Source organism: Hypanus sabinus, chromosome 7, assembly GCF_030144855.1.
Source record: "Hypanus sabinus isolate sHypSab1 chromosome 7, sHypSab1.hap1, whole genome shotgun sequence".
Classification (NCBI taxonomy): Eukaryota; Metazoa; Chordata; class Chondrichthyes; order Myliobatiformes; family Dasyatidae; genus Hypanus; species Hypanus sabinus.
The window spans coordinates 147,384,644-147,397,717 of record NC_082712.1 but is presented as its reverse complement, the minus strand read 5'-3'; the positions used below and the strand labels follow the sequence as shown (position 1 = coordinate 147,397,717).

General features: G+C 40.0%; 1 protein-coding gene across 1 annotated transcript in view; it reads right to left on the bottom strand.

The window, feature by feature from the left end:
* LOC132397309 (serine/threonine-protein kinase BRSK2) overlaps positions 1-13,074 on the bottom strand; it is a 967,719-nt gene that overhangs the window by 103,894 nt on the left and 850,751 nt on the right. Inside the window, exons 11-15 of the mRNA XM_059975930.1 lie at positions 7,580-7,677; positions 5,468-5,618; positions 4,739-4,804; positions 2,924-2,984; positions 1,879-2,086 (exon numbers count right to left, since the gene is read on the bottom strand). Coding sequence (XP_059831913.1) covers positions 1,879-2,086; positions 2,924-2,984; positions 4,739-4,804; positions 5,468-5,618; positions 7,580-7,677 — 584 coding nt within the window. The remainder of the gene's footprint in view (positions 1-1,878; positions 2,087-2,923; positions 2,985-4,738; positions 4,805-5,467; positions 5,619-7,579; positions 7,678-13,074) is intronic.

The window sequence follows — 13,074 nt, the reverse complement described above, 5'->3', positions numbered from 1 at the left end:
ATGATGGGTATAGATAGAGTGAATGCAAGCAGGCTTTTTCCACTGAGACTAGGGGAGAAAAAAAATCAGAGGACATGGGTTAAGGGTGAAGGGGGAAAGTTTAAAGGGAACATTGGGGGGGGGCTTCTTCACACAGAGAGTAATGGGAGTGTGGAATGAGCTGCCAGATGAAGTGGTAAATGTGGGCTCACTTTTAACATTTAAGAAAAACTTGGACAGGTACATGGATGAGAGGTGTATGGAGGGATATGGTCCAGGTGCAGGTCAGTGGGACTAGGCAGAAAAATGGTTTGGCAAAGCCAAGAAGGTCTGTTTCTGTGCTGTAATGTTCTATGGTTCTAAACTGTAGACGGTTGTTAAGGCAGATGCATTTTCTTGATTCACAAACCTGGCAAGAGAGTCATGGCACTGTTTGCAAGAGAGGTAAGATTAGAACTGCACTATAAACTTACCTCCCTAGCAAACATTACTATGACTTTCTTTAAAATATTCTTCATTTCCAACAGTTGCATTACAAAACCTCAGTGAGGTATCACAGTTAATTCTCGAAAGAAGATATTTGTTCTTTAGTATTATTTTAATAATGCTTCCCTTTGTTCTATTTTTTCCCAATTAGATTCAAGACTAGAGTTATAAAATTACAGAGCAGCACAGAACAGAAACACCCAGTGCATGCCAGCCTAGTTTTCTGCATAGTGCCATCTATGTGCACCTGGACCATTGCCCTCCATGCCTCTCTCATCCATGTCCCTATCCAAACCTCTCTTCATCTACCACTTTTGCTAGCAGCTCATTCTACACTCACACCACCCTCTGAGTGAAAAAGTTTGCCCCTAAATGTTTCACCTTTCACCCTAAACCTAAATATCTATTTCCAGTCTCACCCAACCTGAGAGGAAAAAGTCTTCATCAATACCCTTCCTAACTTTGTATACCTCTATCAGATCTCCCATCTTTCTCCTGTGCTCCAGGGAATAAATTCCTAACCTATTCAAACTATCCCTGTAACTCAAGTCCTGAATTCCCAGCATCCTCCGTGTAATTTTTAGAAAATAAAGTATACATAGCACTAAAGCAATGGTTCCTGTTGTCTTCAAAATTCCTAGAGCTTACTTACTTATTCCCAGGGCAGCAATGAAGGTCCACCACCTCTGGTGTAGTTCAGGGCTTTCTTCGTCATGTTAGTAGCTTCCACTTAGTTTTTACTGCAGTCTGTCATGCAAGTCCTGGGTGGAGGCTCAGGAACACCATCACATTCAGATGTAGAAGGATTCTTCATTGCTGCTTCCGTAACCATTTTTTTTTTACCAGTTAGGGTTGTTGGCCCTGAGCTGAACCCCTGACCCTGAAGGACTGATGGACCACGCTTAGTCTGTCCTCTACCCTTTGACCTGTTTGGCATAGGTGACCCGACCAAGACCAAAGCATAAAGTCCTGACTCCAGTCAACATAGCTCTCTGGGTTATTGAGACATACAAACCTCCAAACCACAACAAGGCTGTGCTCCTCTTGAAGGCCATTACATTAACACCACCAGAAATTTGTCAGCCCCAACCTCATGATATCTGGTGTTGTGTTTTAATGTAAGAACTTTATTGAGTAATTGTCAGTATGACATTTCAAAATGCCCTTTTCACATTGCTTGCAGAATTCTGAGTACCTAGTTACAAAAATGAAGGGACCATGTTCCCTCCAATCAGGTCTTTCAGCATCTACAAATCTAAAAGTTGACAGGACTCAAATTCTCATCTTTAGCACCAGTTCAGAAAGCTATTTCACTCAGGAAAAAGTCATACCACTCCTGGTGAAGTCAGCAGGAAATGAGAATGCAACATTTTATTGTACTAACCCAACAGACAGGGTTAGAAAAGAACCCACCTTGTAATTTCCTGCGATGAAACCGAGGTGAGCCAAGGAAACTGTTTTTGATTGAATTCAGCCGCGTCCTCCAAGGCATTCCTCCAATACTGGGGCTGGACGGTGGTGTTGGATTCGGAGTACTTGCTGGACTCTCCTTGGGAGTATGGACTGGTGTGCCCTTTGGGGTGGGGAGGGGGCTTCCCCTTGGGGAAGGGTGAGGGGTCACCTGTATTATAGGGATAGATTTGGTGTTTGGATCAGTACCGGGGATCAATCTGACAAGAGACAGGGGTGTAATCTGGACTGAAGGAACAAACACTTGGGTTGGTGATGTAACTGCGGTCTGCGGACTCTGTACGTTTCTAACAGGAGGATTCTGAGGGGGGGATGTTTCTGTTGTTACAACAGGAAGGGGATTAGATTTAGTGGTCTGCAAAGGTTTATCTGTGAGCTTACTCTTAGCAGGCAGAGTCTGTGTCTTTGGATTGGATTGAAAGCCTATCTTTGGTTGAAGCACATTGCTGGGCTTCGTTGTATTTCTATGACAATGAGGAATCATGGGAGAATGTGCTTTGGGACAGGAGCTTAGCTCGGAACTTTGGGGAGGAGCAAAAAACTTCCTGACAGGCTACACGGCGGACAGCATCATGCACAGTCAAAGGAGAAAAACATACAAGACATAGCATGGCACACAGACATAAATCAGGAGGGTGGGAGTGCAGAAAACAAAAATACGTGCCGTTAGCCGGTAAGCAACACGTCATAACCAAAAAGTGAGCATAAAGTACCATCAAATGTATAGGCATTCAAAATCATAAGTTTTACACCAGCAAATTAATAGGAAGAGAAGCGGCACATTTTACTTAATATGTTTGATGAACTAAGACCAATAAAGAGCAAACACATAGCCAAAGCGGCAATAACTGTAACTCATAGCTAAAGGGTTCAACCAATCTCTGCAGTTGTTACTTATAGAGGTAAAAATCAAGACACGCAAGCTGTAGTCGATGAAGTGCAGGACAATTGAAGGTCTTGAATGGAGGGTTTGGCCGTTACTACTTACCCTCGGACTGCTGAGAGGGCTGGTGGAGAGGCCAGACGATGCTCCGCTTATTGATCGCGATCTACACAGAGAAAAGGTACACTAGAATCAACTCGGCTTTTTGTAAAGGCTTAACTTTTTGAAAAAATAAAGCAACATTCACAATCATTACCCTTTTACATGAGATGGATTTGATCTCTTGCCACCATCAAGACCCCATTCATCATTAAATTGCAGTGATTTTAAGTGCCACAAGGCATTTACCAAGTTAGAATACCGTTTTTCTTTCTCCCTCCAATTTGCTACCCTCCTCTCCGGATACCGTTTACGCTTTCTGTCGTCCTGTTCTTCAGGCCTTCCTGTCCCTAGATAAATTGTTCGAGACAGTTAACTTGTGTGGCTACTGAATTTTGTATGCATGGGAAGGGGGAATGTGTGTCCTACAACTGAAAATACATCATGTTCTCAATGATGTCTGTACATGCAGATCCTTCCAGCAAAGTCACTGAACTATCATCATCAGGGAAGACTCCAACTGATTTCCATTCTGGCAGTGGTGTTGATCCCAATGATAGCACCTATAACAATGCCCCAAATGGAGGCTTCCTGAGATGTGCACTTACCAACTAAATCATCAGTGGGGCTTATCACATTTCTTCAAATTATGAATTACGTTTGTAGCATCATGTCCTTTGCATGGTATTTTTTTAAAGACACATGACAAATTTGCAAAATGGGAGAGAATTAAAACGTGGCATTGCACTTAGCAAAACATGTTAATAGTACTGGAGGCAGTTCAGAGATGATTCATTAGGATGAGGTCAGGAAATTTCTTAGGGGTGGATTGCTTGAATGGATTGTGTCGGTCCACACTGGAGTTCAGAAGAATTAGAGGTGATCTTATTGAAAATTTTCATTTTGGACTTGTCAAAGAAAATGTGTCCCCTCATGCGGGAGTCTTGACTAGAGGGTATGATCTCAAAATGAGGAGACCACCAACAGCAGATTTGAGGAAGAACTGATTTCTCCGAGTAGGTTGAGTCTTTGGAATTACTTGCCTCAGAAAGACGTGGCGGCTTAGTCCTTGAATAGATTTTTAATCAGTAAAGGGAATTAATTGTTGTAATTGGGGGTGGGAAAATTGACTTGAAGAAAGATTATAATTATGATCATATTGAATAGGGGAGCAGGCTTGAGAAGCTGGATGGCCTACTCCTGTTCCAATTTCTTACAGTCTCATGGTCTTACTTGAAGTCATACCTGTCAAACTGCACCTCTAGCCATAGATGCCAATGAGAAACAGTTCACTTTGCTACAAAATTAGCATACAAATTTGCTGAATATTACTTTAGAATATTATCAATTATTCTAACTTTTAATCAGCAAACCATAGAGATTAATTACAGCATCCCACATGGAAGAAAAAAGAACATTAGGAGAGTCATACATGCAGATACATCAAGCACTTTTACACCCGTCATGGTATTCAAGGGAATGCCATGCAGCGACGTAGGGGAGGAAAACAGCAGAGATCAGGGCGTCAAAGCAAGGTAATTATTATCCAACAATATCCACTAGAATTGCTCAGGCTTTTAAACAAATAAACAGAAAAAAGATTTGGAGGAAGAAAAAAGAGGGGAGGTGAAAACTACCCAAACCAGAGGATAATCAGTGTGCACCAGAAAAAACTCTTGCCATTCAGATGTGGGATAGAAACCTCCAGGGAGTGGGGAAGAAGAGAAAATAGTTTAGCTATTTTAACAACCATGTGCACTTAAGGGCATCTAAAGCAGCTACCCACAGTGAGGGAGAAATCATGTGAAACACTTTTACTACCTTTCTTCTTTGTTGATTCTGGGATTGGCATCTGTGATATCCAAGCTTTTACTGAACATACTTTTACTACAGTAGGGACAGTAAAACAAAAAAAAAAACAAAATTACATTGGTAAAGAATTTAAACAGGGGCTATTTTAAAACTAGATATATATAAATATTTCAAAAAAGAAAGCTTTTATATTACTATTGAGAGCTATTGACATTGAAACAAACATCTTGATCATTTTAAGTATGTAAATCTTTCAGGCCTTGCAGGATACTACGATGAATTCTAATTGTTGGCTGCAGTGCACATTATTTCAAATATATAGTAGAAAAAAAATAAGGTGAATGTTGAAATAAGATTAATATTGAAAATGGTGCAGATATGTATATCTGGCAAAAATGGATTTGAATGTGCAGCATGAACGCATTTTGTCATGTGAAAATGCACATCTTCCCTTGACACACATGATGTGCAGTCTGATCATTTTCAGGCAAACTCAGAAATCTCTGTACTGTACAACCAGCATTCAGGTTCGTTGCACACTCAAACAGAATGTCGTCAAGCACAGGGCTACAGGTTGAATGGCAGCTCGAAGCCTTGTGCTCTCTCATTCATCAGTGAGGCTTTCCATTCTCGGTGAAGTTAATGAACCAACAGTGTAAAATTAAGAAAAGCCTATGATCATTCCCTTGGTTAGTTTGTGAAATAGTGTTCATGATTTGCTACAATACGACATTGTACCTCTGGCCGTGCTGTGCCATCTCTATAGCACGCCGAGCTGGAACTGGAGAGCCCCCGTCAGTCACGCTCAATACTTCCATCGATTTCCGTTCAGGTCGCCGCTTGCCATGCCGATTTAACATTGGTGAGTCTACTCTTTTTCTAGGTGGATCTTTCAAGACCCATGACAATTAAAAATTGCATATTAAAAAATCTTATCATTACTATTTGGTGCAACTTAGACTACCTTTCCAAAAAGAACATCAAAGTTGTTTAAACTTGAACAGTAAAGAATTAAGCCTAAAATACTAAATCACTGTGTCTATTAAATACTACTCAGCAAGAAACAGATACTTAATTGTATTTACAAACTATTTTAGTTTTAATCAGCCTTACTTTTTAATCTAAATGCGAGTTCTTTAATTTTAAAGAGCTTTTAGTGTAAATCTTTAAATAAGTTACAGTGTGTTCAACGAGGGGAAAGATAGATGCAAAAAATAGATGGTATTGATGTTTGGTCTTTTCCTGCTGGAGGCATTGCTGTCAATGGTATAGATTTAGGATTGATGAAGCTGCAAACTCAGTGGAGAAGAGATAGCTTGAGGATGGGTGGGTGGGGTTGAATAGATTACACTGAAAATGACATGAATAACACAATTCTGGATAATTTCAAATTGGTGTAGGTTCAATCAAGTCAAAAGCTGAAGAAACAGACAGTAGAAATAAGCCAAGGATAGATATTCAACAACTCATGTCAGACAACAAAACCAAGGTTGTGAACTGATGGCTGAGCTTCAAGCAGTTTCTGAGTAGGGGAATGGTTGCCTAGGAAATAAATTAGTGGCTAAGATATTGGTTGCAGTCTCTGCAGATGGAATTGTAAGGAATTTCTGCTCATATGATATTGCTGTTGATGAATGGATATTTCCAATGTTTGAGAACAAAATGAACTCTGTGAATTCTTCACAACCTGTTCTTAAAAATTCAGCCAGTGGAGAATGATTTCAAAATGCAACTCATGGTGAAGAAAAGTTTATGTCTACGTTTCTGAATAAAGTTTTTTTTAAATGGAGAATGGTGCCCAGTGATAGTGTGTTCATCTAATCTGACAGTACATAGTTAAGCCAGAGACATTAAAATCTTTGACCTTGGACCTAGTGAGCTGAGATGAAATCTTTTTCAGGGATGAAAGAAAGTTTAACAATTTTAGTGAAGAGATGGGATATAAAGTTATTGCTGCGGGTGTGACTTAGCAGACTGCTGTAAAATATCAAGATGAATTATGGAGGCAAGGAAGTTGAGAATTTAAAGTGCAGTGGTAGGGGATTTTAGACAAAATATTTTTCAAGAATGGACCAGAGGGTGAAACACAAATTGAAAAAAATACTCAGAAATTATTTCCTTCTTTCAAAATGAAGACATGTTGCATAGAACTGAATCAATTTCTGGAATTTATGACCAAGTTTCTTGTAAGAATACTTGAATAGATTGGTATTTTTATGCACATGACAATAAACAACTTTGACTTCAAACAGACTGATTTATCATTGAGTATGGGGAATATAAAACTGATCTTTATTCCTCACTCGTTTCTGAAAGAAATCTACTCTGCATCCACTAGAAACCTTTGAAGCTTCATGAAAGAGCTAACTCTTCACACATGAACCCAAGCAGAGAACCTCATGAAGTTTTCCAATTGTGGAGGCTTCACACTAATCCTGTTCTCACAAGCCTCAGAGAGGCCGTTAGGTGGCAAACATGAGAAGAAACTCATTTTAATGCTCTTGGTGCAAAGGACAAAAAAAAGTTCAATTCATCTTGATTTGTCATAATTCTGAATGAGATTAACAAAGTCATCATAAATCCAGGAATGAACCAGAGAACATGTTGGCCTTGTTAGAGATTCTACTCAGATTGGCTGGGCACCTTCCCACTCATCCAGTGAAGCACCCATAAATATACATCAAACGTACATTGAAATGTTGTAGCCTGGCAGTGAATGGGAAATATTTGGATAATTTGAAACATGGAAACTGACGTCTTTAGGTATTTCTGTATAAAGCAACATCTGAAACGCCAAATGACATCCTGTGCAGATCTTATCTGTAAAATTTAGTCACCCAAGATGCTCACCTATATCATTTTGAGGTGGCAGGTCTTCATCTTCATGGCTTGGATACCGCTCTTTCCGATCAAGAAGAAGAAAATAGATCATTTTTTCTTGATTTTCTCTGTGAGTCAGAAAACAAATCAAATCAGTGTGCACATATCTTTTGGTCACATTACAATATAACCTATCTGAGCATTGCACTAATATTATTAGACCCCTACATTTGTATCTCTTATTTTAAACACCTATCCTGGCTCTAGTTTGTCTTCTGTATCTATAAAGAAGTCTCTTAAAGATCCTATAACTTGTTAAGATGTTAAATTACATTCATAAGTTCCAATTTGAATGTAATGTGCTCTAATAAGCAGTTAGAATTGTAAAAAATAAATAAAGGTCCACCTCAGAATTAGAAATGCACCAATCTGTACTCTAACATTAGTGTTGCTTCAGGTTAACATACCCCTCCCAGAAACAGGTTCCTTTTGAATAAGTTTAATTGAATCATCAATACTCAAATACTATTTTAGTTGGATAGCCCAGAAATCTTGTTTAGTGGAAGACTGCTGAGCCTAATGTAGTGGAATCAGTTTCACAAGTTGATAGAAGTACCTTTTAAATAGCTATCCATCTGCAAACACCTAGGATCTGAGTGTCTTTATGAATAGCGTAGTGTCAAGGCAGTTCTGAAATTCTAGTCTGCTTTTGTTTTATACTCTATGTCTGCACCTGCAAAAAAATTGCCCTTTCACCCCCACTACCACACCAACTGTTCCCCTTTAGCAACGGATTACTTGGAAAATCACAAGCCAATCCATCGGAAAGGTTTATGAAAGGGGAAAATGTGTTTTACAAATATATTTGTGTTTTTGAGGATATAAATAGCAGACACGACAAATGGAATGCCATACATCTGGATTTCCAGAAGGAGTTTAAAAAAAAAATTATTATCCAGAAGGAGTTTGATGCAGTGGTGTAGTTACTGTTCATTATGTTAGAGACAATATGTTAGCATGGACAGGGGACTAGTAACTACCAAAAACAGAGAATCAGGATAAGAAGGTCTTATTGAGCTGAGCAAGTGGCTCAGTGAGCTGAAGAAGTAAATTGCAATAGATGTCAGTGCTGGGGCCGCAGTTATTTACAATCTATATTCATCATTTATATAACACAAGAGATTCTGCAGATGATAGAAATCCTGGAGGAACTCAGCAAGTCAGGCAGCATCTATGAAGAGGAATAAACAGTCGGCCTGAAATATCAACTGAAGGGACTGAGTACATTGTACCAACTTTGCTGAATGTTTTCAGGACACAAATACCTGTAAAGGATATAGATAGTTTAAGTAAGTGGTCAAAAATTTGGCACATCAAGTACAATATGGTGAAACGCAAAGTTATCCATTTTGGTAGGAAGGGTAACAGAAGCAGAATATTATTGGAAGACAATACTGAGTGCTGTGAATAGGATGTCCTTATATCAGAAACAGCAGGTGGAAAGGCAGATGAATTGTTGGCTTTAATAGGAAGGGGGATGAAGGACATAAATAAGGAAGTCATGATGTAATTATACAGAGCACTGGTAACATCATACTAGAGGAATGCATATAGGTGTTTTGTTTTTAAAGAGGTACTGTGGAATCAAAAAGAATCCAGGAAGAACTCTGTGGGTCAATGAGCACCAAAGGAGGCAAAGGGGATAAGTCAGAAAAGTTGAAGATGGCTGCTCTTGGCTTGCTCAGCTGCTACAGTAAGACAGGACACAAATTGGAAGAACAGCATCTCACATTCTGCTTGTACGATATAACATACAGTCCGACGGTATAGACAATAAACCTTCCAATTTCAGATAAATCACATCCTGGAGTCCTCCTCTCTCACACACACTCACCTGTCTACCTTGTTCTGTTTGCCCTTTGGCCACCTTTCCCATCACATCCCCCAGACCCTCTCAATCACAGCCTGAAATGTCGACTTACACCTTTTGCCCTTACAGATGCTGGCTGATCCACTGAGTTCTTCTAGTGTTTTGCTTTTCATTCCAGATTCCAGCAGCTGCATTCCCTTTTGTCATTAGAGAGTTGAGACAATTCAACCATGAAGTGGATCAAGGGATGGATCCCTTGCTGATCCTGTTGCTCATGCTCCTATATTAATTTCCCTCATTACACCTCATCCTGGCTACAGGTTTTGATTCAACCTTGGTGGAAGTGTAGCTTTGTCCATAAGTCAAGGGCAGTAGGTCCCCATATTAGAAGACAGCATGAGATCATGCACAGGCCTCAATGTCCACACACTGAATCTAAAGCCCAGTTAGTGGATATTTCTGCGTAGTGAACGGAGAGGCAGGTGGACTATTGAGATGTCTGGAACTTAAAACCAGCTGCTTGCTAAGCAAGTAGGTTGCACTTTGCCAGTGGTTGTAACAGTGGCTTCATTTTAGCCATAGCCTTCTTCGAGACTGATACAGGGAACATCAGTGCATTGCCCAGCTTGGAGTGCACAGTTGTAACAACCAGAATAGTTGTGTATTACTTTGCCAATGGATGCAGACAGCCCATTTGAATGTGCTCTGGGATATGCAGCAGCAGCCACATATACTTATATCAGCCACCATTACTTCACCTTTAAAATCTTTACTTCAGGTTCTGTGGCACTTTAATTTGCCATCGCCTTCATGCTCTGACCTCTGTTTTTGGCTGCCTCTATTTCAAAGTGCACATTGGATAACTAGCACCAATATACTGAAAACATTAGTTACAGTTGTCCACCTCACAATGCACTTTCAGATGATTACCCTTGCTTCCTATACCTAGCCAGCAGATGCAGCTAATGGTTCTGCTGTTTCCACTTGCCATCTCCTTTGACTCTTTTATTTTAGCTTTTTCATCGCCCCTTTTGTCTTGCTCCATTTCACTCGCTTCATCTTTAATACAGTTCTTCCTTCCAACACCATTGCCCAATTTCTCTGACTATACTGCACACTTCTTGATAAGCTGTGAAAGTTTCTCCAGAGAGTAATGCCATGAAACTGAAAATTTGTTTTTCTGTTCACAGGCCATTTCATGTGCACTTCCAAAATCTTTTCTACTTTTTCTAGTTTTTTTTAAAACTGGGGACTGGGCAGAGGAGGATCAGGGTAAAGAGAAGATCTCCACGAAATCTTAGCGATGAAGGGTTGTCGGCCTGAAATACTAACTCAGTTTTCTCTACACTGATGCTTCCTAACCTGTTGAGTATTTCTGGCATTTTCAGTTTTTATTGTGGATGATTTTAAGCATCCCCCAAAAGTACTTTACAGTTACAATATACATTAATGATTTAGATGAAGAGGTTAAAAGTAACATTAGCAAATTTGTCGATGACACAAAGCTGGGTGGCAGTGTGAAATGTCAGGATGTTATGAGAATGCAGGGTGACTTGGACAGGTTGGGTGAGTGGGCAAACGTATGGCAGAAGCAGTTTAATGTGGATAAATGTGAGGTTATCCACTTTGGTGGCAAGAACAGGAAGGCAGATTACTATCTAAATGGAGTCAAGTTAGGAAAAGGGGAAGTACAATGAGATCTAGGTGTTTTTGTACATCAGTCAATGAAAGCAAGCATGCAGGTACAGCAGGCAGTAAAGAAAGCTAATGGCATGCTGGCTTTTATAAGAAGAGGAATTGAGTATAGGAGTAAAGAGGTCCTTCTGCAGCTGCACAGGGCCCTGGTGAGACCCCACCTGGAGTATTGTGTGCAGTTTTGGTCTCCAAATTTGAGGAAGGACATTCTTGCTATTGAGGGAGTGCAGCGTAGGTTCACAAGGTTAATTCCCGAAATGGCGGGACTGTCATATGTTGAAAGATTGGAGTGACTGGGCTTGTATACACTGGAATTTAGAAGGATGAGAGGGGATCTGATTGAAACATATAAGATTATTAAGGGATTGGACACGCTGGAGGCAGGAAGCATGTTCCCGCTGATCGGTGAGTCCAGAACTAGAGGCCACAGTTTAAGAATAAGGGGTAGGCCATTTTAGAACAGAGATGCAGAAAAACGTTTTCACCCAGAGAGTGGTGGATATGTGGAATGCTCCGCCCCAGAAGGCAGTGGAGGCCAAGTCAAGTGGATGCATTCAAGAGAGAGTTAGATAGAGCTCTTACAGATAACGGGGTCAAGGGATATAGGGAGAGGGCAGGAACGAGGTACTGTGTATGATCAGCCATGATCACAGTGAATGGCAGTGCTGGCTAGAAGGACCGAATGGCCTACTCCTGCACCTACTGTCTATTGTCTATTGTTAGCCTCAGCAAACTTGGGTCAAAGTACGGACTGTGACTATGTAATTCCCCATTTCACTTGTACTCATTCCATGCACTCACTTACTATTGGCTAAAAATACATTCTGCTAAACACATGTACTCCAGGTGGCTGTGTCTCCTTCTATCAGTGCCCCCTTTGGGTGTGTTCCTGCCTTGTACCACAAACATCTCTCCCTCTCCACTTGAATTGGAAATTGTGGCATTCAGATTCGGCAGCTACTTCGCATGTGCAAGTTAATTCATACTAAATTGGCTGAAACAAGTGTGTGTGTGTGTGTGTGTGTTTTTTTTTAAGAGAGAGAGAGAAAAAAGAGAAACAGAGATAGAAAGATATAGAGAAAGTAAAAAGAGATAGTGAGAGTGAGAGAGATGGATAATTAGAGAGGAAGAGAAAGTAAAAAGAGATAGGGAGAGAGAGAGATGGGGAGAATTAGAGAGAGAGATGGAGAGAATTAGAGAGTGATGGAGAGAACTAGAGATAGAGAGAGCGCAATGGAGGGAATTAGAGAGATGGAGGTAGAGTTAGAGATAGAGCATATGTGCACAGTACAAACTAGCAGGATAGGCATGAGCATTTTTTTTAGGTGTAAGAGGTCTCGTCAGGGGTCTGTTGAAATTTTATCGCCCAGGAAGGGGTTATAAAAATGAAAGTGTTGAGTATTTTAAATCTCTTTAATCAACTGAGTAGTAGCGATTCAATTACGTTCTGGTAATGATATCTGACAGTTTTTACTCATACTTCACAAATGACCAAGATTATACAAGACACTTAGTGGCTGTGTGCCATTGCTAAAATCACTGAATTATTCTTCCTTCAAGTTGTCATATTTATGATGAAAATAAAAATTTCATACTGAGTATTAAGATAGAAATAGATTTTCTTTTTAAATGCACTGTTACACGCGTGCACTGTAAAATCTTAAACAGCATAATAATGGGCCATTAAAAAGGCAAAATAATGAGCTGTGCAGACCACTGTGCTGGTTAGTAATTGTCCCATGCTCGAGACGACAAATGTGAGATGTCTTGGGGATGTTTTGTTCAAACCTTTTATGTTTGGAATAGGCCTATATTATATTAAACGCATTCAGAATAAATTTCTACATTAACTGTCTGAAAGAGTTTACTATTAAAAGCATATTTCTTTAGTTCAGCAGTCAGCCTTCCATGAACAACAGAGCAATCTTTGTAACACGCAGAAGGGTATGATGATGTCAAA